The 24,284-nt window shown below is 53.6% G+C and overlaps 2 protein-coding genes across 17 annotated transcripts; one reads left to right on the top strand and one right to left on the bottom strand.

Annotated features, from left to right (window-relative positions):
* RAD51D (RAD51 paralog D) lies at positions 1 to 7,997 on the bottom strand. Of its 7 annotated transcripts, XR_012588413.1 has the most exons (13): positions 7,974 to 7,994; positions 7,501 to 7,636; positions 6,370 to 6,431; positions 6,094 to 6,212; positions 5,284 to 5,365; positions 5,040 to 5,174; positions 4,516 to 4,611; positions 4,239 to 4,329; positions 3,304 to 3,374; positions 2,263 to 2,430; positions 1,435 to 1,576; positions 560 to 716; positions 1 to 257 (listed from the first exon to the last, which is right to left on the bottom strand). XR_012588413.1 is itself a non-coding variant. In XM_074595447.1 (11 exons), exons 2-11 carry the CDS (start codon positions 7,580 to 7,582, stop codon positions 1,493 to 1,495), a joined length of 990 nt encoding a protein of 329 aa, XP_074451548.1. In that variant the 5' UTR covers positions 7,583 to 7,636; positions 7,974 to 7,997; the 3' UTR covers positions 1 to 1,492. The 7 variants fall into 7 exon arrangements, 3 of the variants coding, with proteins under 3 accessions (XP_074451548.1, XP_074451549.1, XP_074451547.1); XM_074595447.1 differs by having other exon boundaries at positions 1 to 1,576; positions 7,974 to 7,997; XM_074595448.1 differs by lacking the exon at positions 7,974 to 7,994 and adding an exon at positions 7,902 to 7,965 and having other exon boundaries at positions 1 to 1,576.
* A 492-nt stretch (positions 7,998 to 8,489) lies between these two features.
* UNC45B (unc-45 myosin chaperone B) lies at positions 8,490 to 24,255 on the top strand. 10 transcript variants are annotated; one of them, XM_074593751.1, is made up of 21 exons: positions 8,490 to 8,571; positions 11,117 to 11,200; positions 11,327 to 11,496; positions 12,211 to 12,247; positions 12,585 to 12,760; positions 13,320 to 13,409; positions 13,903 to 14,070; positions 15,580 to 15,748; positions 16,004 to 16,174; positions 17,024 to 17,195; positions 17,556 to 17,856; positions 18,265 to 18,359; positions 19,376 to 19,517; positions 20,062 to 20,202; positions 20,397 to 20,524; positions 20,991 to 21,057; positions 21,435 to 21,548; positions 21,658 to 21,773; positions 22,133 to 22,250; positions 22,369 to 22,524; positions 23,432 to 24,255. In XM_074593751.1, the coding sequence occupies exons 3-21, from the start codon at positions 11,335 to 11,337 to the stop codon at positions 23,696 to 23,698; spliced, it is 2,790 nt and encodes a 929-aa protein (XP_074449852.1). In that variant the 5' UTR covers positions 8,490 to 8,571; positions 11,117 to 11,200; positions 11,327 to 11,334; the 3' UTR covers positions 23,699 to 24,255. The 10 variants fall into 10 exon arrangements, with proteins under 10 accessions (XP_074449852.1, XP_074449856.1, XP_074449851.1 ...); XM_074593755.1 differs by lacking the exon at positions 8,490 to 8,571 and adding an exon at positions 10,647 to 10,696 and having other exon boundaries at positions 11,126 to 11,200; XM_074593750.1 differs by lacking the exon at positions 8,490 to 8,571 and adding an exon at positions 10,648 to 10,696.
* The last annotated feature ends 29 nt before the right edge of the window (positions 24,256 to 24,284 follow it).

Genomic DNA, 24,284 nt, shown 5'->3' with positions numbered 1-24,284 from the left:
TACAACAACTTTAAAAGACATTTATTTCCACTGAAAACTGTTCAATGGTACAGCTCGCATTGCTTTGGCACGTTCCCCTCCTCGGGCAGGAGCCGCTGGGAGCGCAGCCCTTCCACAGCCCCGGGGCCGCAGGGGCTGGGTGGCCGCAATGGAGGAGGTAAATCACAGCCCCGGCAGCACCCAGAGCTCAGTTTCGCAGGAAGCACGGCTCTGACAGATGTGCAACCAAAAGTCTGTACCGGGACCTGGCACCATCCCTTAAGAAACCAAAATATGTGCTCACATACCCCTTTTCAGCTGCCCCTTCCCTCCAGCAGCTATTGCTCAGGCTTACAGGGCTGTACGGTATTATGTCTACTCTGGAGAAATTAGCTCCCAAGTTCTGGCTAAACCAGAGGCCTCTCTGCCAAATCAGACTCCTCTTTGCCCAGCAACAGCCTTAGAAGGCTCCAAGAGCTGCACTGCTGTGTTATTAATTTAACGAGCACGCCCTGATGAGTCCCAGCCCCCACAATCTACATCAGCAGCTTCAGAGGTGCAACCCTCTAACTCAGCTCACCTGCCAAGAGGTTTCTTATTAAGCAGAAGATGAGGGTGTCTGAGATATCTGGGATCACGAGGAGAGGCCATGCTCCATCCCAGCCTCCCGTCTCCTCCCCGGCACTGCACAAGCCCCCAGGAGGTTGCCCAGAGCAAGCGAGAGCAGCTGGAAAGCACTAGAGCAAGGAGAGATTATTTTAAAACTATTTAAACACATGCAATTGAGTAGGTCCTTGAGCATCAGGCAGGGCCAGCTGGTGTCAGTCAGACTCATCCGCCCCAGCTGAGCCAGATTATAACCTTCATCAGTTAACAGCAATTCTTGACACAGCAGTGCCCCCAAAATACCAGCCATTCCCTACAGGGTCTGGTGTAACTCTGGGGATAAGGTCAGATCAAGCATCCGATTATGTCCCTTCTCATCAACAGCCTGTCCCACCCCAGTCCTGCTAGGGACTAAACCTCAAACTTTTAATTAAGTTAACAGCAGTCGCCATTATCGAATTCCAGCTCTGAAGAAACACAGCAGTGTGCAACATCTTCTTTGTTATTTCTAACCCGAGACCACTGTGGGCTGCGCAAGGACGATCAGAGCTCCGGGACCAGAGCTCTGGGGGCAGGGAACAATCCCACCACGAGGAGTCACGGGTTCGTGCAGGGTTGTGCCCCCTGGTCCCAAGCCAACACCTTAGGACAGGGCTGGCGCTGCTGGCTGAAGACAAGCCTGCAGCAGAGGAGAGGACGCGGCTGTCGTGCTGCCCACTCCAGAGGGTGTCTCCAGGGGACCCCACGCTCATTTTCTCCCCAGTGCAGAAGAGCAAGAGCTTCTTCACGTTGGTGCTTCCTGGGGCTGCAGGACTCGGAGGCGGTCTGTAAAACCTTCAGTGTGCTTGCCTGCTTTTTTTTTTTTTTGCAGCTCTCTTGGACCTTGACATTTGCTTTTCCGCCCGCATCAGAGCCCCTGTGGGGGTGTCGTTGGGTTTGGCTCCTGCACATCACCGTATCCAATATCCAGCTCCACCTGTATCCCCGTCGGCTGCAAGGAGAAACAGAGCGGAGCTTAACCTCACACTGCTGGGACTCCACAGGCAAACCTGTACATTCCTCCACCACCTGCCCCAGAGCCCAAAATCCCCAGTTACATCCCCTTGAGGGTTTCCTTCTGCTGGTGCCCTCATTTTGACTGGGTCTGCTGAGCACGGAGATACAAATAGAAAATGCAATTTAGTAAAGAAGGAATATCTTGCTCCGAGATATCCCCAGACACACGGTTATTTAGCACACCCAGGACGCGTTCCACTGCCCGGCACACCGTCCCATTTGGATCAGGCAGCAGAACGGGCTCAGAGCCAGGAGGCTCAGCCAGCGCTGCCCCGAACGAAGGCAGGATTCAAGCCAAAGTCACCTCTGCAGGTGTCGGAGCCAGCCCTGCGGGACCCTCGCTGCCCATACGCAACCAGGAGAGCGAGACGAGCAGGAGGAACACAGTGACCTGAACTGGAAGTGGTGCCACTCACTTAACGTGCCCGTAAATACAAGCTCAGGCTGTTGGGAACAGATGCTCTTCTCTTCCACAGCACACAACCAGGCTGCGTTTGCTCCTCTCCCATTGCCACGGGTCACCCAGTGATCCTGCCCTACCCCCAGGAGGAGCTCTGAAGCCAAGGCCATGTCACACAGCCGCTTCTCCATTCCCAGAGGGACTGCTCCGGGGAGCCTCACCTGCCGGGGTGACTTCGCTAAGGAAGCGACGCGCTGCATGGTGGCTTTCTCCCAGGCGGCTTCTTTGATCTCCAGCAGCACCCGGGTGCTGGGCACGAAGCTCCAGGAGCGGCCGAGGGCTGGCTTCAGTGCACCCGTGCTGCTGTCCCTTGTCACCTGGTTAGTCACCTGCGGCACAAACAGGCTTATCGGTGCCCAGGAAAAGCGGTGCCACTCGGTGTAATGAAACACCAGAGACCACCAGGAGATAATGGCCAACCTGCCACTTCTGTGAAGTTTTTTTGTCTTCTCCTTCCTGGCACACCTGTGCCATCCCCTCTATCCCAGACACGTACTCAGGTAGGAGCTCACTCGTATCTGCAAGCTGCAGTGGCTCCTGGTGCTGAAGCCGCTTGTGAAGTTTAACTTGGAGCCTCCAAGCATCCTTCCAGGCACCCCATCCCTGTCACTCTATCCCTAATCAAAGCAAAGGGCAGGACTGTCTCGACACCTTCCAGTGCCAGCTTGAGCAGACCACCATTTTGTGTGGTGGCCTTCCCAATTCAAACACATTAACTGTGGTCACAACCACCCCTCTGGGCGCATTGAAGCAAAGGCAATTACTTGGCCAAGAGCTGGGGAAGACTAGAGCGGAGCCCCTTCCAGTCCCCAGCTCCTTCCGCACGATGCAACGCCCTGCAGTTCCTCCAAGGTAACTAAGCAGGAGGGTACTTAGTAAAGCCCCTTAAAAGAATGGTGTTACATCAAAAACACAACCAACCTTTCGATCTGCCTGGAACTTAACTCTACTTTGCTCAATCAAGTGAATGCCTCATTGGCTGGGGACAGCAACAAAAGCAGGGAGCAGATCAGCCCTGTTCTTGCTACGCTCGCTGGAACAAGACACCCATGGGCTGCGTCAAAGCAGAGCTACATCGGGGAGCAGGGGGCTCCTGCTCAGCTGGGAATGGGGTCCCCCCTCCCAGGGGATCCGAAGGCTCCCCAGGGCTCCTTGCCACGGCACACGCCAGCACGCGAAGGACAAGGCGCAGCAACACTCACCACAACAGCAAGGCTGAACTCCCTGGCCAGTGTCTTCAGCTCCCTGGCCAGCTGCATCATGACGGCCAAACCTGGAGGAGGACAAAGCACTTGGGTGTTTGCGCATCGACCCTCCAAGTCCATCTTGGAGGCAAGTGACATCTGGATTTGCATGAACACTAGATTTAGTGCCAGTGCTGGTGTTCGTGGGCACCTTCAACCCATTTCCATTACCAGCACCCCAATGTACCCATTGCACCTGCACGCTCCAGGGGACCCCGGCCGAATGGATGTGGCATGGACAGACCAATCCCTGAGTTGTCCCAACACCCTTCTTTCCCATCTTAGAAGCCCTGAGGCCAAAAAAACCCTACAAAAGCACCAGGAGCTCCAGACAAAGCTGGCCAGGTTCATTTAGCAGGTAGAGGACCCCTCTCTGCAGCTCACACCATTCCTACAGCCCGTGGCTGCGAGGGGAACCTCCTGTGACAGCACTGGCTGCCACCCAGGCACGTAAGACCCTCTCGAAGGTGTCTGAGGAGCCTCTTTGGCATCCCAGCCAGCAGAAAGCCCCTCCCTCACTCCTGATTTATGGTCCTTTCCGGCAGAAACAGCCTCAGGGGAGCTTTGCAAACCGTGCCAGCGACCACCACGTGTCTCTGACACCGTAGGCAGAGGTTTTACTCTGCGAGCAAACTGTTCAGTGCCTTCTCTGTCCCCTGGACGGGTTTCAGACCACCGGCATGAGCTTGCACAGCCCCAGCCAGCTTGGACGTTTGCCGGTAACACCGCAAACAGACTCCTGTTTTATCCAGCTGCAAAGGAAAAGCTGGAAGCAGTCGCACCCCCATCGGTCCTGTCCCAGCTCCAGGCACAGCACACGTGGGAGGAAGATGCTCTTCAGGAGGAGCAGAGAGGTCTGGAACCCCACTGCACATCCTAACGAAGCAGCTCACCCTCCGACTGCTTGCCGCCCAGCAGCGGGTAAATCACGGCCGAGACAGAGTCGATCACCACCATCTTGAGAGGTCCCGTGGAGCTCATGACCTGAAAGGAGGAGGCACCATGTGCAGGGTGGACTAACAAATCCAGCAGTTTCGGAGGTCATGAGCTACACAGAGGTTCAAATGTCCCCAGGACAGGGTGATCTGGTGTCAGTTGTCAGGCAGACAAGCCTCGCTGCCTTCCTTGCAGCTCCGGGGAAGGGAAGGAAGCCTGGAGCCTTGCTCCTACCTGCTGGGAGAGGCAATCCCGCAGCTCCTGCAAGGCGCTCAGCATTTCATAGATGTTGAAGACACGGACCACCTGGATCCGCTGCAGAGCCTCCAGCTGCGGCACAAAGTGGCATCAACAACAGCCTCATCCCCTCCAGGACCCACCATATTCCTCCTGCCTGGCTGCTACCAGCTCTTTGCTGGTATCACGCCATGGAGACAGGGACCCTTATTTCTTCCCCATTTGCCTCCGTCCCGTGAACACCGTTGTTCCCACGGCACTGATGGAAGCAGCAATGCGGACTGAGCTCAGGGAGCAAGCCCTCCCCTTCTCCCCAGGAAAAAAAACAAAGCGCGGTGTCTGTCCCTGAGCGCAACACCCACCCAGCCATGGGAGGAAGAGTTTGGACCCAAAAAAGCCCATGGGGACAAAGGCGGAGCTGGAGAGAAAAGCAGCCTCTGGAGGTTGTCCGCAGGCAAGAGCCAAGGCAGTTTTAGCATGGGTGGAGGAGCAGCAGCGGGGCCAGCTCCAGGGGAACTTGCCTGCTCTTCCTCGGCCTGCGCCTGGGCTCGAAGCATCTGGTAGAGACGAGAGGCAGTAAATCCCCCCGTGGAGTCGAGAAACAGGACGTGCTGCTTGAGGCCGAGAGACACGCTGGCCGCAATGCCCATGCACACCTGGAGAGGCAGGGACCGAGCATCAGCCAGCCATCCCAGGCCCCTCCGCTTCACACGCCTGAAGGCATCTTCACCCCATCCGTCCTCTCCCCTCCTCTGTCCCACTCACCTGCGTCTTCCCGCTGCCCGGCGCTCCCATGAGCTCCGTCATCTCCCCCGTGTACAGCCCAGAGTCCAGCAGCTGGTCCAGGCTACAGGTTGAACACAAAGTGGGATTATCAACACATCTTCCGGCAGAATGGCAGAGGCATCGGGAAGCAGCAGTCCCTAGAGCCCCCTTCCCATACGCCGACAAGTGCTCCAGGCTCTCTCCGCACTGTGGGCAACCACAGCTCCGCAATGTGGAGGATACGAGAGGATAGTCCTGAGCTGGAGAAGAGCTGTGGTTCTGGGAGCAAGGTTTGGGTACCCGGGGTCTCTCTGCACAGTCGCTGTGACAACCCAGCGAGGAGACGGGGGAAAAGAAGAAGTAAGGAGATGCAATACAGTAACTCATTTCCGTGCCTGATCTAGACAGTTTGGATCATCATCACTCAACGGTCCTCCCAGATCCCCCACCCTCCTCTCTGGAGCCCTCAAGGGAAAGGCTGAAGGCAGCGTGTAGCAGTGTAGAAGTGGGACACACAACCAGCTCCCAAAAGGTGCGCAACGACAACGGCAATGTCATTCCCTCAAGGGACACCGACCAGCTGGCTCTGCAGCCACAGGACGTGAAGAATAACCGTCTCTTGCTCACAAAAGGCAGAGCCAGGCCGTGGCTGGAAGTTTTTAAAGCAGTTGTTGGGGATGGTTTGGACACCCCTGAGCCGGCTCAGGGCATCGCCACATTGAAATTCAAAGCCTGCGCTGGGCAACCACGGACTTTTACAGCAAGCCCGCCCCTGGGGAAATCTGCTGGCTCGCCAGATGATGTACCCACCTCGGGCTCCCAGTGGGCAGAATGGCCGTGGAGCTCTTGAGCTCCTCATAGAGGTCTGCTCCGTTGGCGGGGAAGGCAGAGAACTGGGCCAGGAGCACACGTCTCACTGCAACCAGCGCCTGGTGGGCAGAGAGATGTCTGGAAACGGGACTGAGGAAGTCCAGGGCCAACAACGTCTGCTGCAGAAGGTCCCCCCAGACAAGCCCATCCAAGTTGTGAGATGAGCAGCTCTGAGCTCCCCAATTAACGTACCAGGACTTAGGAGTCACCCTTTACCTTGTAAGACAGGGAACACTTCTGGGCAACGTCCTCCAGGTCTGATGACACAAAGTCCACCACTGCAAATAACGTGAGGGACAAGAATTCAGAAGCCAAACCCAGACAGACCACAAACACCAAAGAGACGACCAGCTTAGACAAAACCTGCCTGCACCAACAGGGAAAATGTCTGTGCCCTCTGCCAACTCTTCAAGGGGAGAAGAAGGATGCCCCACAAAATGGAGTACTGGAGGATTTTCCTCTGAGATGGCCCTGCCACCCATTGCAAAACAAATCAGGGGGAGAAACCGGTAAAAATTCTCCCCGTTTTCCCCAAGAACAGCCCAGCTCCATTTGAAAGCTGTGGCCACCCAAGAGAGTCCCCTTCTGCCAGTGTACCAGTCTCAGGGGCTAGTGACTGACCCAAAGTGCCAGCCCTGGGCACGTGAGGAAGGGCTAAAGCCACAGAAATTAGAAGAAATAGTGTCCCCATCTCTGCTCCCAAGAACTACTCCAAGATTCACTTTTTCAGGTAGATGTGTATGTTATTGGTTGGAAAAAAAAACCAAACAAACATATTAAAAAGCAGTTCTTATAGGAAAAACAAGGATTAGAACATCCATGTCTCCAGCACCCACAGGATCTCACAGACTCCATTTAATAAGAATAAAATGGTCTTTTCCTCAGCTCAAATCCAATCCAGTTTCTCAGCGCAAGTAAAGAATCCACCTGAAGTCTTTTCCACCCCCTCCAAGAGCAGGCCTTGCCCAGGGTGCAGTGTGCCAGGAGCTTGGGCATTTTCAGAGGGGAAAAAATGCACAACCCTCCCAAAATACCTTCTAAAAGCCATAATTGATCATCCCTCAAAGAGCCTCTGCAGGAGACCCCTACCATGTCCTGCTCCTATGGGGGAGTCCTGAGTCACCATATCCACCCAGGGGGACCCAGAAGACACCCAGCAAGGAGGACATGGGAGGGATACCAGAAGGATAAAACCACAAAGGCAGCAGATGTTTTCCAGGGGCTGCCCCACAGCCCAGACCACCCAGGCTGGCAGACGGGCCCTGCACGGGAGGAGAGCGTGGTGCCACTCCAAACATGCAGGGGATTGATGTTCCCCAAGCCGAGACCCCGCCGCTGCCCCGTTACCCGTCCTGATGCCGTTCGCCCTGAGAAGCTGGATCATCTCTTCGCTGAGACCAGGGCAGAGCCCAGCCCGCAGGACCACCATGTCCCTGGCCACCCCCAGGACGGAGCCCCACGGGGCCGGGAGGGGAGAGGAGACCTGCGGAGGAGATGGGAGAGGGGATGTGGCACTGGACCGTGCCTGCCCCCGCAGCTGCCCGGGCTGGGAGGTGGTACCCGGCCTGCGTCGGGATGGGCGGTCGCGGCGAGCGCTCGCTCTCCTTCTTGGGCCAAACAGCCCCAAACCCCGCAGCCAGCCGCGGCACAGCGGGCAGGGCATCCCCATCCTTTAGCGGAGCCCTTCGTGTGAGCACGGAAAGCCGCAGGAGGAGCGTGTGTGTCCCGTCCCCCCCCTCCATCCTCACCGCCCTGTGTGCCCCCGCTCCCCCAGGCACCCCAAAGCCGCGCTGCCCCGAGACCCCCTGCCCGTCCCCTGCCTGCTGCCCTTCCTGCTTCCTGCAGGCAGCGGAAGAGCCGCCCAGGGCTCGTACTCGCCCTCCCACCTAGCGGCGGCACTGCCGGGCTCCAGCCCCGGGGCCACCGCTCGCCCCTCCGGGCCACCGCGGTCCCTAGAGAGGAACCGAACGGGGCTTTCCATCCTCACCCCCTCCCCGCGGGGGCCAGCAAAGGCTCTGCAAGCAGAGGGGTCCCCGGGTGCTGCTGGCACCCAAGGGCGCTCCTGGCAGCGCAGCCCCACACCAGCGGGGACACCGAGGGGGGGGCTGGGAGGAGCAGAGCCGACCCAGGAGCTGCAGCAAAACTAAAGAAAGGAAACAAAAACAGACAATAACACAACAGAATAGAAAGAAAACAGAAGAGATAAGGAGGATCCCTTATCTATAGCAGCTCCCCACCCCGACCAGCTGGGTTTAAATGCCCCTCAGCACAGGTGCCAGCAATCCACAGCCCCCCCACGGGCTCTATAAATAACAGAAGCAGAGCCCGGGCTGGCTGGTTTTTGGGGTGGATGGTGCTGCTGAGGTGACCTGGGCAGGCTGGCTCAGGAGTTGAGGTGGCCTGAAGGAGAACAGAGAGGTGAGGCTGCTCCGGTCTCGTCTCGCACAGCTCTGCGTGTTTCTGAGTGGGGCTTGTTTTACTTTTAAAAGCACAGTTTGTGTTTAGAGCTGGGCCCTGCTGCTGGTGTGACTGGGCAGACTGGTGTCCCCTGCAGAGCTGGTAGGGTCTGGGTGCTCACTGAGGGAGCAGCTGATGTGAGTAGGGGAAAAAAAACCCACTTTAATTATAACTTCTGAAGTTATTTCAGAGGTCAGCCTGAGCTATGTGCAAACACTTCAACTGCCCTAAACTTCCATTAGGGGTTTGGGGGCAGCTCTAAAAGGGGTCGCGTGCAGCTTTACCTCCAGGAGAAGGTCTCTAATGCTGCATTGGGGAAAAGCTCAAGCACTGGGTGCTGAGCACAGCTACTCCTGCAGCCTTGCTGTGGCTCTAGAGATGCTGGAGCTCATCCTGGAATTTTCTGGAGGGCAATTTCACCGTGGTCCTTGCTGGTTCTCTGGAAGGGCCTGGGTTAGAAGGTGGCTTGGAGCCAGGAGGTAAGGTGGGATCCCAGGGCTGGGTTTGGCTGGACTCATCAGCCAGTGCTTGCAGTTGGGGTTGCAGGGTGGAAAACGAAGGCGAAGGGGGGGAAATCTTTGCTGCCCCGCAGGCGAGGAGAGCTCTGTCCCCGACGGGGGCTTGCTGCAGGGGAGGCCGAGGGCTGTCCCCATCCCTGGCTGCCGGGGACTTGAATTTCCCCAAGAAAAGGGGCTTTTTGCTTTCTCAGCCGAGGCCTGAAGAGGGCCCCCCACGCCCGCTGCTGAGAGCGCCAGCGCTGCCGGGGGCCACCGCAGCGCCCCTGCCCCAGCTGCAGCGGGCACAGGGAAAGGGGCAGGAGCCCGTCCTGGGCACCCGCTGCCCTTCCCTGCCCCTGCGGTGTGATCCCCAAAATACAGACCAAGGGGAGCTCAGGCCACCCTTAGCTCTGCCTTGAATGTTAGCAGCAGCAAACGCAATTTTACTTTGTAACTTAATTTACCTGAAGTACCTCCAGTGCTGCTGCTTGTGAAAGTGAAGCCTTTGTTCTGGATAACCTGAGAAAGGCTGCGCTGATACTGTGAGTGCTGAAATGAAGCAAGCAGACCCTTCTCTTATACTTAAAGCAATGTGGCTAAGGGGTTTCCGGTGTGTTAGTCCACGCGAGTCCTAGAAAAGCGACTGTACGGAGCCTATCCAAGGCAGGGATGGTCTCTTGCACCCTCCACAGATGTGGCCCTTGTGCCTGGAACCTACCCCTGAGCAGCTGAAGGTGCGTGAGCTCCCTGCGACTGCTCTGCGGGTGATGTGCTGCACAGGGACCTCCAGACTGCTCTGCAGTCACCCCCTGCCTGGGGACCAGGCGCTGCTGTCGGTGCAGGGTGAATAAAACTGGAGCCCTGAACAGTGCAGCCTTGTGCCAATTCTTGCTGCATAAGATCCACAAGCCCCAACACAGATCACCAACGTTAAAGATAATAGACTTTATTTTTTTCCCAGCAGAGCTTCAGTGTGTTGTTTTCTATAGCTCAGTTCTGCGCCGTAAGCCTGATCGAAGCAAGTGAGCTGATAATGGTCAGCCTGTGCTCCCCTCGGTCATTTCCCCATCCCTGCTGCCACTTCCCCCATTTGCTTTTTAGCTGGGATGCTCATAGGTACGCTCGGGAAGGCAAGGCCTGCATTTTGAGGGAGACAAGTTGCAAAGCAGAATTCCCTATTGACTGTAACACCTGGAAAACAGGGGCGTTTGAAAGGCTCAGTTCTTCTGGAGCTCAGTGCTGCTCTGTCTACTGGTGTCACTCAAATTGAGACCCGAGACACTCATCACAGCAGTGGGCCAGCATGCTCCGGTACGGACATCTGTGCTGGTGAGCTGACAAGCGAGGGGAGGTGGCAGTGCCGGACATGGGTGGGCTTTCCAGCGGGGTGGGCTCCCAAAGGCCCTGGGAGGAGGAGGAGGAGGTGGCGCTGGGTGTGTGTCAGCTTTCTGTCCCGGGGTGTTCTGGAAGGTGCTGGGTGCTGCTGCTGGCACGGGGCCACTTGTCCCCGAGGCTCAGCTGTCTCATGCTTCCCTAAATAGAACGGGAAGAGGGTCTGAGCACTGCGACGGGGGGCAGCTGTCCCAGCCGTGGGCTTTTTTGGCATGAAACCCCCCCTGTTCCTGCTCCCCACCCCCTGCGCAGCTCTGCGGGCGGAGGGAAGCTGGGGTTTGTCCCGCTGGGTGGGAGAGGAGCCCCTCTCGCTGCAGAGAGGTGCTGCCCATTGCATGTAGGTGTCCCCCCCCTGCCCTGAGATGGGCTGGCTGCCGGGGGCCCTGGCTCCCAGCCCTCCCCAGGCACTATATAGCACAGGGAGGGACGAGGAGGGGGACAGGCTGCGGTGACAGGTGACGCTGACAGACAGCAGGAGCTGCCAGGGCCTGCCCAAACTTGGGGGTGGGAGGCGAGCTTCTTTCTGAGCCATACGGACCCTCCATGTTGCTGGCAAACTTCGTTAATTCCTCTTTTTTTGTTGTTGTTTTTCTTTCTTTTATTAATTGACTCCTGAGGATCTACAGCTGTGAGAAAAGCTTCTGAGGAGGCCCAGCCTTGAGGAGCAATTTAGGTCCTAATTTTCCCAACTCTTCAGCCAGGTAAGCTGCTTTTATTAATGTGTGTGTTAATTATGTGTCGGTCAGCTCAGCTTGGTGGGGTAAGCAGGCGACCCCAGTGACACAGGCAGCTGAAAATGCCACACAAATCGATGTTTTTCCTTAAAGCTCTCCAGATGGAGGATCCCATCCAGCTGAAAGAGGAGGGCAATAAATATTTTCAGGCCAGCGACTACGAGAAAGCTGCGCAAAGCTACACTCAAGCCATAAAGCTCAACAAGGACAAGGCGCTGCAGGCGGTGCTGTACAGGAACAGGGCAGCGTGTTTCCTCAAAAAGGTGAGAAAAGCTCCCGGTTTGCCTGGGCAGCGCTCAGGGAAGAGCCAAGGGCTCTCACCAGCTGTGGATTGTGTGGTTTGTCAATTTATCGAACAGGGTTTTTGCAGACCGGTCTGAGATTCTTTGTTCTGGGCTTATCCTGGAGCTGGAAAGCTGCCTCCCTGCTTCAATCCTGCTGGGGCTGAGCACGGTCCCACTCAATCACTTTGAAGCAAAAGGTTTTGGCCACCAGCTTAGCGAGCTCTAGCATTGGGGTGCGGAGGCATTGCTTTTGCTATTCTGTCCCAGCACAAGAGAAGCAGAGGTAGAGATTTAGCAAAAGAAGTTCTTAGTATCTGTACCAAAATTGCCTCGGCTCCCTGCAGTCAGCTCGTAACGACCTGCGGTGGGATTTTAGCGGGTTGCTTGCGCATTCCTGAATTTTCACTCATCCAGGAGAAATGACGCCAAGCACAAAACGCAGATGGGCTGTTGTGAGTATCCCGTCCCGAGCCCCGTGCGCTGTTGCTGCATCAGCAGCAGCGTGTATCGTCTCGCCTGTATCGCAGACCTTTTCCTATCTCCCATCAGCGATGAAAAGGCGCCTCAGCCCCCATTTTTCCTGCTGTAGGCTGCTGCTGGAGTCGCTGGGGGGTCCTGTTAGTGAGAACAGAGAGGTCACGCTGTGCGTTAGCTGTTCCGCTGCTAACAAACCTCTCCCTTCTGGTTTAACAGGAGGAATATGCCAAAGCAGCCTCGGATGCATCTAGAGGTGAGGAGGGGGCCGGTTTGAGAAAGCAGAGCTGCGCTGGTGGGTGTGTTTGCCCCAGCCTGCTCTCACGTCTGCTTTTGGGGCACTGTGGCCTTATTCCTTGATGCCCACTAACGCCCAAGTGCTGAGGCCACGAGGGAATTAATGGAGAAGGCACAAAAGAAGATGCACCGATGCGGTGCATTGGCGCAATTGATGCTGATTGGGCACCAATTCACTCACAAGGTTAACGACTATGTCTCGAGGAGCTGTAGTCACTGTAAAGCAAATCACAGTTTACACAGAGGGTTTCCAAGAAGCAAACGCTGACACCTGGTGTTTTGGATCCCTTTCCCAGCTATTGACATCAATGCTTCGGACATCAAAGCCTTGTACCGGCGCAGCCAAGCTCTGGAAAAATTGGGGAAATTGGACCAAGCATTCAAAGATGCTCAGAAATGTGCCACCATCGAACCCCGCAACAAAAACTTCCAGGAGACCCTGAGGCGACTGGGGGCCAACATCCAGGAGAAGGTAAATGCCGGGGGAGCCATCCTGGGTTCACAGACCAGGTGTGGGAAGTCCTTGCTCCGGGTTCCACTGATGGATTGTTGGTTGTACTGGAAACTCATAACAATGGAGGGGGATAAATAGGCTCCATTAGCTGGAGGTTCATACTTGGTGCGTGTAAATTTGAGGATCAGATTGAATGGTTAAATTAAAAAGCGCGGCAGCTCACTCCCGAGGCTGGCCCAGTCCTGAATGTCTTCGTGTAGGGTCCTGGCAAGGAACTGGACCAGCTTTGGACTGGGGCTGGCAGTCACCACATTGGCTTAATTACCTTTACGTGGGTGCTGTGAAGAAGTCCCTGCATCATTAGGTACCATGAGGTCTCAGATGATGGCTTAGGGCTGGCTCTGCCCATGCCGATGATTCTGAGATGGGTAATTGATGCTGCCTGAGAAGTGACACCTATTTTGTTATTCAGCTTAGATTGTCTGTGGTTTGAGGGTCTGTGGTGTCCTTGAAGTGATAAAGGAAAATTAGTCCTTGATTTTCTCCCTCTGATGCTCCATGCGCTCTGTTGGCACAGCTGCGCATTCAGTTCTCCACGGACATGAGGGTGCAGAAGATGTTTGAAATCCTGCTGGATGAGAACAGCGAGAAAGAAAAGCGAGAAAAGGTGAGAACTGTCCTGGACTTGACAGGACAAACTGCTGTTGTTTAATGTCAGAGGCCACAGCGAGGAGCAGGAGGCTGCGTTCCCTTCCCCACCTCCCCCGGATGGAGGACGAGGTAAGGAGCTGGGAGATGAGCTGGGCTCAGACAGTCGAGAGGGGAAATGCCCCAAAGAGGCATCACCCTTGTGCTGTGGGAAGCTGGACCAAACTCCTAAAATTCCAAAGGTGGGATCAGACTGGACTTCTGCTCAGGCCCGTCTCTGCTGCCTTCCCCATGTTTTCTTCCAAGCAGTGACTTTTCATGGGCAGAGCAAAGCCAATCCCCAGATGCACCTGGAGAAACCGCCTGGTGGGGTCAGAGCTGGTCCACCGCAACCATCAGGAGATGGCCACCCCACAGCTCCCACCGGCACATCCCAGAGCTGCAGAGGGACTTTTTGGAGGCTGCCGGCAGGGCCGTGCTGCTGACCCCCGATTCTGCTGTCTCCCACCCAGGCTGCAAACAACCTCATCGTCCTGGGGCGGGAAGAAGCGGGTGCCGAGAGGATTTTCCAGAACAACGGGGTCAGCTTGCTGCTGCAGCTGATAGAAACCAAAAACGCTGAGCTGATCCTGGCAGCTGTGAGGACGCTTTCGGGCATGTGTACGGGACATAAGGCTCGGGTAAGAAATGGGGTTGCTCGAGACCTTCACTGCTATTGCCTCGCACCTGGGGGAGTGGAAAATTGCAATGGGTCATGAGGTTTGTGAGCAGTGGGGGAACATTAAGTCCTACAAGTAAGATTTTTAATTCTGGGGGAAAAAAAAATGCAAATGAGCAAGTGAGGTTAACACAAACTATTGAAACCACCCCTGTTACTGTGCTCCTGGTCTCTGGGGTCAAAGCTGTACGTGTTCCCGATGGTGCCTTCGTGGGTGCTGGCGAAGTAAAACTCGGGATGAGTTGTTAGCACATAAGCTGGGGTGAGCATGGCTGGGTCCAATCCACGTCCTTCACTGCAGGTCTCAGAAAAGCAACAAATAACAACTAACTCTGGGAAAGTTTTGTCCAGGGCTTAGATGAAGGAAAGCAGGGAGGACCTACAGGGAAGTTAAGGTTCCTGGGAAGGGTCCCAAGGTCCAGGGGTCTCCGAGCCAGCTAATACCTTACTGGACACCAAGACAGTTGTTACTAGTGTAAAACGGCTCATAAGAACCCCTGTCTTGTTACGTGGCTGGAGGCAGGAGATGGACATGTCCAAAATGAATGCGCACGTCAGTGTAATGGGGCAAAGGGGCGGGAGGGAACTACAACACAACGAAAATAAAATCTACTGGATGAAAATCCAGTGGAGTCCTGTTTTCTTTTTTCTGAAACAGTAACTGTTGTCTTATGCAAAAAGGCTGTTCCGCAAAGCCCGCGAGGTCAGTGTGTCTCTGAACACATCTCCCCTGCGTTCCTGGTGTGCCACCATGCACGGGGACAGGCTGCGTGGTGACACTGGCTTTGCTCACCGCCAGGATGGGGTTTGTGCACCAAACGGGCTCTTTGTTAATAACCTTGCGTGAGGGCATCTTCCAAACCCTGCCACGCTCATCTCATGGCTGAGATGGAAACTAGACCGTTTCCTCATTGGAAATAGTCTGTTGCATTACTGGCAGCTGTAGATTTTAGGAGTTACAGAATCACAGAGTGGTGGGGGTTGGAAGGGACCTCTGGAGATCACCCAGCCCAACCCCCTGCCAGAGCAGGGTCACCCGGAGCAGGTGGCACAGGAACGCGTCCAGGCGGGTTTGGGATGTCTCCAGAGACGGAGACTCCCCGACCTCTCTGGGCAGCCTGTGCCAGGGCTCTGCCACCCTCAGGGTAAAGAAGTTCCTCCTCACGTTGAGATGGAACTTCCCATGGTCAAGTTTGTGCCCGTTACCCCTTGTCCTGTCCCCGGGCACCACTGAAAAGAGCCTGGCCCCATCCTCCTGACACCCACCCTTTCGGTGTTTATAAGCGCTGAGTTATCTTATTATAAATGAAAATAAGGATGAAAAGCAAAACTCTGCCTCGTACCGACTTGGGATTCACCCAGGAAAATACTTTCTTTATAGAAGCTGAGCCTGGCCTTTCCAAGTCACGCAGGGAGGAAAGGCTCGTAGCCTTCGCTAACACCTGCCCTGCTCTCTCCTTTCTGGGGCCAGGCCACTGCCATCCTGCATTACCTGGGCATTGACAATATTTGCATGTGGATGTCGGTAGACAATGAAGAAATCTCCCTGGCTGTCTGCAACCTCCTGCAGACCATCACGGACTGCCTGCTGGGCCAGGGGACGGAGGAGCATCGCGGGAAGGAGGAGGCTGTAGTGCTCGGTAAGGGGGCATGACCTGGTGGTCCTTCAGTCTTGCTGGAGGAGAAGCTGGGCGAGCAGGGAGGGCTCTGCTCCTGGGATGTCCACCTTTATCCTTCAGCTGTCCAGAATGACAACCTGCACGCAGCTCTTATCCTGGTGGTGTTGAGTGAAATACCAATGTTCCAGCCACGCAATGGCTTTGAATGGTTTTCACTGGGTTCATCTGCTCTCACAACATCTTGCAACTGGTCGCTACTGTCTTGCTTCTGTGTAGATACTAAAAAAGATTTGAGGATGATCACAATGCGTTTGCTGGACATGCTGGTCAGTAAGAAAGTCTCTGGGCAGGGACGAGACCGAGCTCTCAACCTCCTCAACAAGAATATACCGAGGAAGGACCTGAAAGACCATGACAACAGCAGGACCGTCTTTGTCATCGACAACGGTGAGTCCTTCTGCTCCACCCCTGTTCTGGTTCGGGAGCTGTGTATTCTTGCCTGAACACCTCTAGATCTGATCCTTGCTATAAAACCCGTCCTCTCTGGCTTTTTTTGGTGCGTGCAATCCTGGAGCAAAGTTAGACTTATTAGCAGGGAACAGTTTTAAGATTAAGAGGGGGGGGGAAAAACCTGCTGTGTATGAGAGCAAGAATTTTTCTGGTTTCTACAGGCCTGACTTAATTTCTCTGGTTAGTTTATTCCAATGTATTTCCTAATGTTAGGAGGATTTGGCTTGGATAAATTGTCTGGCGTAGGCAGGATGAGATGAGTTTGCTGGATCATTAAACTACTGGTCATTTCTAAAACTGGGAGGGGCTGAGGAATCTGGGGGGGGGGGGGGGGTGTTGTTATACTAATTCCAATGCATACGCGTGTTACCGGTCTGGTGGAAGTTATCGAATAACACTTCAGCAAAAGGAGGGTTGAGACACCCGGTATCGCTCAAAAAGTCGCTGACTTTTCCTCAGTCAAAGCCTCCAGCCTTGGAGGTCAGTAGGTTTAATGCTTCCTGACAAAAATAACTGACCCAGCCGGGGACCAAATGCAGAGTTTTGCTTTTCTTGCTCTCAGCTGGATAAAAGCCCAATGCTGCAAATCTGTAATCTCGCCACCAGAAGCTCCTCCACAGTAAATATTGGAGTACCTTTTTTTTTTTTTATCTAAGGCTTATGTGATTAGGCTGCAAAGTAATTGAAAACTGTCCAAGCTGGCTATTTCAGTGCAAGGAACCATTAAATAGTACATTGAATTTTGGACAGACCCCTCTAACAGCCCTATCACTCCGTTGTTTCCAGGCTTAAAGAAGATACTGAAAGTGGTGGGCCAGATTCCCGAGATGCCTGACTGCCTGCCGCTGACAGAGAACACCCAGCTGACGGCCTCCGTCCTCCTGAATAAACTCTACGATGACCTGCGCTGTGACCCGGAGCGTGACAACTACCGGGTGATCTGCGAGGAGTACATCAAGTGAGCGGGGGCTGGCGTAGCGGGGCTGAGCTGGCCCAGGGGCACAGGAGGCCTTCAAGACGAGATGGGGCACTCGCAATCCACTTAAATGCCAAATTGAGTCCCTGGGAGATAATGACTTGCTTGAGATCCTGCCGGATCCTTCAGCTGGGATCCTCAGATCCTTCTGTTGATCCTTCCTTCTGTGATCCTCCTGGATCACAGCTTTTGTAGGAATTTGGGCTCAGCTGTTTCCCAGACACACGTATATTTCAGCAGTGGAGCTCAGTTCCTGACCTGAGGGAGGACATTCTCTGCCCAAGGCAATGAGAACTGTAAGCAACTCCTGTTCCACATGCTGACTCCTCCTATCCCATGCAGGAGCAAAATCGACCCACAGAACATGGATAAGACGCTCCATGCCATCCAGATGGTGTCTGGAGTTCTGCAAGGGCCCTTTGACTTGGGCAACAAGCTGCTCGGCATGAAGGGAGTCATGGAGATGATGGTTGCCCTGTGTGGGTCTGAGAGGGAGATTGACCAGCTGGTGGCTGTGGAAGCCCTCATCCATGCCTCCACCAAGCTGAGCCGGGCCACCTTCATCATCTCCAATGGGGTGACGCTCTTGAAGGAGATCTACAAGAAGACCAAGAATGAGAAGATCAAAATCCGAGCCCTGGTGGTAAGGATGGCAGCCCCTGCCTCTATCGTCTGCCACGCTCACCACCTTAACCCCAGACTTGGGGGAGGGGGGAGGTCCTGGGAACATGTTGGGTCCACTCAGCTGAGCCAGGGAATGGTCCACGGTGCTTCTCCTTACAAGGAAGGGGGAGATGGCGGACCAGGAGAGCACATGGCTTATTGGTAACATTGAAGGCAAAGTTTGTTAATGTTCCATTAAAGACATCCGATAAGAGCACAAACCCCGCTTTGCTGTGCTACGAGCTGAACGATCTGCTGGGTATTAGGGTGCTTCCTCTTTGTCAGACCTGACTTCAGGCTTTAGATACGGCATTAGGCCGCTTTGGGGCAGCGATACTAGGGGATGCATGAACCTTTCTCACTGGTGTACCCTCTTCATCCTCCTCAGGGTCTCTGCAAGCTGGGCTCAGCAGGAGGTACAGATTATGGGCTGCGGCAGTTTGCTGAGGGGTCCACTGAGAAGTTAGCCAGGCAGTGCCGAAAGTGAGTGACTTTACCTTTTCCTTCTGTTGTTCTGTACTTCGCAAGATACAATATGTTCCTTTCCCAAGAGATCCTGCCCACGCACTGTCGTCTTTTACTGCTGCTGCCGCCTGACAGCTGACAGTGCCCCCAGAGCTGTTGCACTGGGACCAGAGGTCTTCCATGCCTGAAGCAACCACGTGGTCCTCCTGCCTCAATATCCAGATGAGCCTTCTCTGTCTCTCACTTCCCATGGGAGACACCAGACATGGTGCCTCCCTCTCTGCCAGAATGGTACAGCCTCGTCAAGTGCTAGGTAGAATACGCGCAAGTATCTAGATGGACTAGATGACCTTTAAAGGTCCCTTCCAACCCAACACATTCTATGATTCTATTAGCAATAGGATGGGGGGCAATGGTTTAAACTAGAGCAGGGTGGGTTTAGATGAGACATTAGGAAGAAGTTCTGTACACTGAGGGTGGTGAGACACTGGCCCAGGTTGCCCAGAGAGGTGGTGGAGGCCCCATCCCTGGAGACATTCAAGGCCAGGCTGTATGAGGCTCTGAGCAACCTGATCTAGTTGAAGATGTCCCTGCTCACTGCAGGGGGGTTGGACTAGATGGCCTTTAAAGGTCCCTTCCAGCCCAACACATTCTATCGTTCTACCTTTGAAGGTGAATTTACCAGGTGGACTAACCACGGAGGTGGGATGAAGTGAGGAAGTGACTGAATGGGTGATCATTGCTGCTGGCACTGGATAGCTGGGCATCATGTGGTTCACGTGATGGTGAAGGCAAAGCAGTGTTGAGTAGCTGTCCTGGTCTGTGTTTCCCTGCAGCATTTAGATCCCTCAAGTTGGGCCATGGGAGGAAGGTCACGTCTTAGGGAACGCATCCACAGTCTTTAGGAGCTGCAGCAGAACCTGAGTACATGTTAAGCCTGAAACCACCTCAATGTCTGTTTTTACTCACTCTCCTCCCAGAGAAATTAGTCCTGGCTCCTGAGATAGAAATGTGGATGGTTTTCTTTCTTCCAGATGGTTGTGTAACACCAGCATTGATGCCCGCACCAGGAAATGGGCTGTGGAAGGGCTGGCATATCTAACCCTCGATGCAGATGTGAAAGATGACTTTGTTGAAGATGAGCCAGCCCTGCAAGCTATGTTTGAATTAGCCAAGGTCTATCTCCTTACCTTGTTCCCTCATTCCTCTGGTAGCATCAAGTTCTCCCAGCTCTCCAGCCCAACATTGCCTTCCCAGGCAGGAGGAGCTTTGACCCCAACCCCTCACCTCTAGTTTAGCAAAATGTCTGTTTTTCCTGTGCCACGGGGACGCCTCGAGGTGGTTGTCACCCTGCTCTTCTCCCAAGGCTGAGGAAGGTTGCTCTTACCTTTACTGTCAGCAACTGCATGAAAACCAAAGGCATCAAGGTGTTGACAGCATCTGATGATGTCAAACAGCCTGTTTGACCATAAAAACTTCTGGGTTTTCCTGCCCTGGGCTATAAAACTAGGCATAAGCCTAAGAAGAATTCAACTAGTGGAAACATCTCTGAACTAGTTAAAGATGTCCCTGCCCACTGCAGGGGGAGTGGGCTAGATGACCTTTAAAGATCCCTTCCAACCCAACACATTCTATGAAACCACCATGACGGCAGTCCTAAGGACTTGTTTCCTTGCTGTGTCCTCCTCACCCTCACGTGAGCTTTTGTTTTTCTGTGCAGACAAGCGACAAGACCATCTTGTATTCTGTGGCTTCTGCGCTGGTGAACTGTACCAACAGCTATGATACCAAGGAGCTGGTCCCAGAGCTGGTGCAACTGGCAAAATTCTCCAAGCAGCACGTGCCTGAGGAGCATCCGAAGGTAGGTTGTCTACCTGGCTGCGGAGCTGGGAGGGGATGCTAGGATCTGAAGACTTTCTTTGGTGTATCCATTGTCGCAGACCTCAGGCCTCCTGTCTCCGAGGCTGAAATTGCTTGGCTGTTCAGCCAGGCTTGGCTGTAGTCAGCAGGGTGGCAGCTGCTACGGGGCTAATCCCTTTCCAATGTCCCTCTCAGGACAAGAAGGATTTTGTGGTGAAGCGAGTGAAACGGTTGCTTAAAGCCGGTGTCGTCTCTGCTTTGGCCTGCATGGTGAAGGCGGACAGTGCCATACTGACGGACCAGAGCAAGGAGCTCGTTGCCAGGTGCCTTCATCGCTGTCGTGGGAGCTGGGAGCGCTGGCCAGCCCATGTGCCACCGGGATGGGTGCCTGGGCTGGCGCCTTGCTTCGTGGGGTGGTGCATTCTGTCAAGGGGGGTGAGATAAAAGGGAGGCAGAGAAAAGATTTAAACCCAAAGGTTTTCTTAATGTCATAAAAATCCACGTTCTGACCTTGGAGCTGGCTTACAGGGCTGCCTTGCTAGGATGTATTTTGGATTTCTAGCCCTCTGTACTGGCTTTGGCTGGAACAGAGTTTGTCTTACGGGCCTGGGAACTTCTTACTTTGCCGTTTGTTGCTTCCTCCTAGAGTGCCGTGGGCACTGGGTTAAACATCTGGAATTTACCTGGTGGATCTGGCACCCCTGCTAAGCCTTAGCCCCCTCCCATGAGGGACGTGGGTTATTGCCTTCCCGCGTGGCTGTTTCACTAAGTGACGCTGTGCTTCTGCAGGGTGTTTCTTGCCTTGTGTGAAGACCCCAAGGACCGTGGGACCATTGTCGCTCAAGGCGGTGGAAAGGTGATTACTCCTATGTTTGCAGCCCAACCTGCTGTGCAGTTAGTGTCTGTTGGGAGCCTACAACGTGTCTACAGTGAGAGAACGTGGCAGAAGAGCACGAGCTGTTGTGGTGGCCTCTGGGGCCCAGACTGATGCTCCAGTCCTGTCTCTGCACGCCCCCAATGAAGCAATCTTCTCGAAACAACCATGTGTGAGCTACAAGCTCTGGTGTGGTGCCTATTTGGGAACAAAAGCAAGGCGTCACGGGGCGGGGGCTACAGTCCAGACCCATTTCTTCAACAGACACATCTTTAAGATATTTTTAACTTATTTTAGTGTGTTATGGCCATCCCGTAAATCTTCTCAGAGGCATTGAATGCTTTCCTGTGTGTCCCTAGGCCCTGATACCTCTGGCTGTAGAAGGCACAGAAGTTGGCAAGATAAAGGCTTCTCATGCTCTGGCGAAAATTGCTGCTATCTCCAATCCAGACATGGCATTCCCAGGGGAGAGGGTAAGCTTAGGAAAAAAAAAAAAAAAAAAAATCTTGATAATTCCTATAGCAAATGAAAATTGCCGAGACCTGAGAGCTGGAAAAGCAGTGACATGCCTTCTCTTCTTAGGTGTACGAGGTGGTAAGGCCCCTCGTCAGCCTGCTGAACACCGAGAGAGATGGCCTCCAGAATTATGAGGCTCTGTTAGGTCTCACTAACTTCTCAGGACGAAGTGATAAACTTAGGTGAGTTTAACTGCTTTTCAACCCTCTTTCTTCCCTGTGAGTGAATCTGAATTTCAGTTCAACACGTTTCTTGTAGGACTATGAAGACTGGTCAGTTTGAGCTACCGTTGGCAGAGTTACAAAGGTCTCTGAACTAAAAGATTAATAAAATAGCCAGGAAGAGGAGAGCGGTGCATTTTGCTCTAGAAAGAGGAAAGACACAAACCTAATCTGCGTTAGCTAGGGAATGAACCACGTGTCATGAGCTCCAGTGCTGCGGACACTGATTTGTTCCAAGGCCTTCCCTGTCTGCAGTTAATATTTTATAAGTTGGTGATTGCTTGTCCTATTATGTTGTTTTATTTGACTGTTCACCACAGGATGAAGATAGTCAAAGAGAAGGCCCTGCCAGATATTGAAAACTATATGTTTGAGAATCATGACCAACTTCGACAGGCAGCCACAGAGTGCATGTGCAACCTGGTGGTCAACAAAGAGGTAACGCACTGGGCATCTCTGACATCTCCGACTTGGCTGTGGTCTGTGAGCCCCTGGGATGAGGCATTCCTAAATGTGTTGACTCTGCATATCATGGGGTGGGGTGTTTTTTTTTTAGGTTCAAGAGCGGTTTGTGGCTGATGGCAATGACCGGCTGAAGTTGGTGGTGTTACTGTGTGGTGAGGATGATGAGAAAGTCCAGGTTGCAGCAGCAGGAGCCCTGGCCATGCTCACAGCAGCACAAAAGAAACTCTGCTCCAAGATGACTGAAGTGGTAAGACCATAAGCGTGACTACTGGCGGTGTAGACATACCCTTGAAGGGGCCCGGCTCAGTCATGAGCCTCTCAAAAGGAAGACGTTAGACCAGTTTGATATTGAGGAGCTTAGTGGTGGAGCTGGGACCTGGGTGTGCATGCTCCTAGTCCATCCCTGCGCAAAGCAAACCAGCCTGCCTTCTACTAGACTTCACCTCAGAGCTGAAACATTTCTACGTAGCCATTCCACAAGCTAAGTCCAGGATGTCAAGCAAGGGTAGGAATGCAGAATGTTATTCGGTAGGCCCTTAAAGCTTTTGATAAATAACCTGCTATCCAAACCTTGTTTCAGTCAGAAATGAGAAGAGCTTGGTAGATAACCTACTGAGCTTTTCAGATCCCAAAACCTCTCCATGCCCTGCACAGATCTGCCGGTGCTGAGAACTCAGACCCTGCGTAGCTGAGTGTCTGTGAAGAGCTGTGGTTGAGAACTCGTCAAGCCTGTTGTGTTGCACACACGCTGACATTGGACACTGGGGCTTGTTAGAATAAAAGTGATGAATCAAGCCAAAGGAGGGACTGAGGAAAATCAGTGCGGGGAGTGGGTGGTCTGCTTCTGGTCACCTCAGCTGGGTCAATACTCTGATCAGATTCTTTGCACAGAGATTATGCAGGAGCCTAAACATGAAACGTGTTTCATGTGGTGCTAGTACCATGAAAGCTTCTGACTTTAGGGGAAGAAAAATTGGGTTCAAAAGTTTGGAGTCAGGTTTCCTTAGTTAAAGAACCAAATAACCAGACCTGGCATGAGTATGAAGAGGTGAGTCCTTGTCCTTCCTTCTGCTGAGAAGCATCTGGCCAAACTGAGGGTCTTGGTTGAGGCATCCTTCAGATCAATACTGATGATTTCTCTCTCTCCCTTGAAGACCACCCAGTGGCTTGAAATCCTGCAGAGGCTCTGCTTGCATGATAACATGGAAGTACAGCACCGAGGACTGGTCATCGCTTTCAACTTAATCAGCGCTGACAAAGACCTAGCGAAGAAGCTGGTGGAGACAGAGCTCCTAGAGATCCTGACCTACGTTGGCAAGCAAGAAGATGACCCCAAGAAGCAGCACATCATTAACGTAGCACGTGATTGCCTCACAAGGTGCATGGATTACGGGCTGATCAAACCTCTCTCTCGGGCATGAGGGAATGAAAAGCACCAAGAAAGGCTGAATGTAGGGGTGGGGGGGGAAAGCTAGTGAGAAATGTGGAGGAGAACTATGAGGAAGATCTCGTGCCACTGTGTGAAGGCACAGAATAGTTTGGGGGGATGACTTTGGAGGATCAGAAACTGTATTGAGGAAAAGGGGGATATTTGCCTGGGAAATTTGGGAAGTGTCCATCTGAGTAATTCCCAGATGGTGTAAATCCGTTCTCGGCCCCCATTCAGCTGGTAATGACGAAAGCTTCAAGGCCCAGCAGTAAAAGTCTCGGTTGTGTTAGAAATGTGCCAGGGGGCTGTTGGAAGGAAACTCAACTGTGCTGAAATCTGTTCTGCAACCATCTATAGTTCCTGATACTTCTGGAATTCCTAGCGATGGTGGAACAGCGAGGCTTAAATACCTTCTATCCTGTAGTCAGAAAATAGGCTGGATTTTACTGTGTGCTTTTTTGTTCATTTATGGTATTTTTAAACAGCCTTCGGTGGTGTGTCAGTGTGAGGATGGTGGGATGAATTAATAAATCCACTACTTTTGTTCCATGTGGAATTCCTGTTCTGCTTTTATTAAG

The sequence above is a fragment of the Larus michahellis genome, chromosome 7 (genome assembly GCF_964199755.1).
Source record: "Larus michahellis chromosome 7, bLarMic1.1, whole genome shotgun sequence".
In the NCBI taxonomy this organism is placed as follows: Eukaryota; Metazoa; Chordata; class Aves; order Charadriiformes; family Laridae; genus Larus; species Larus michahellis.
Note: the sequence above shows the minus strand (reverse complement) of the source record. Positions and strands in the feature narration are given on the sequence as shown.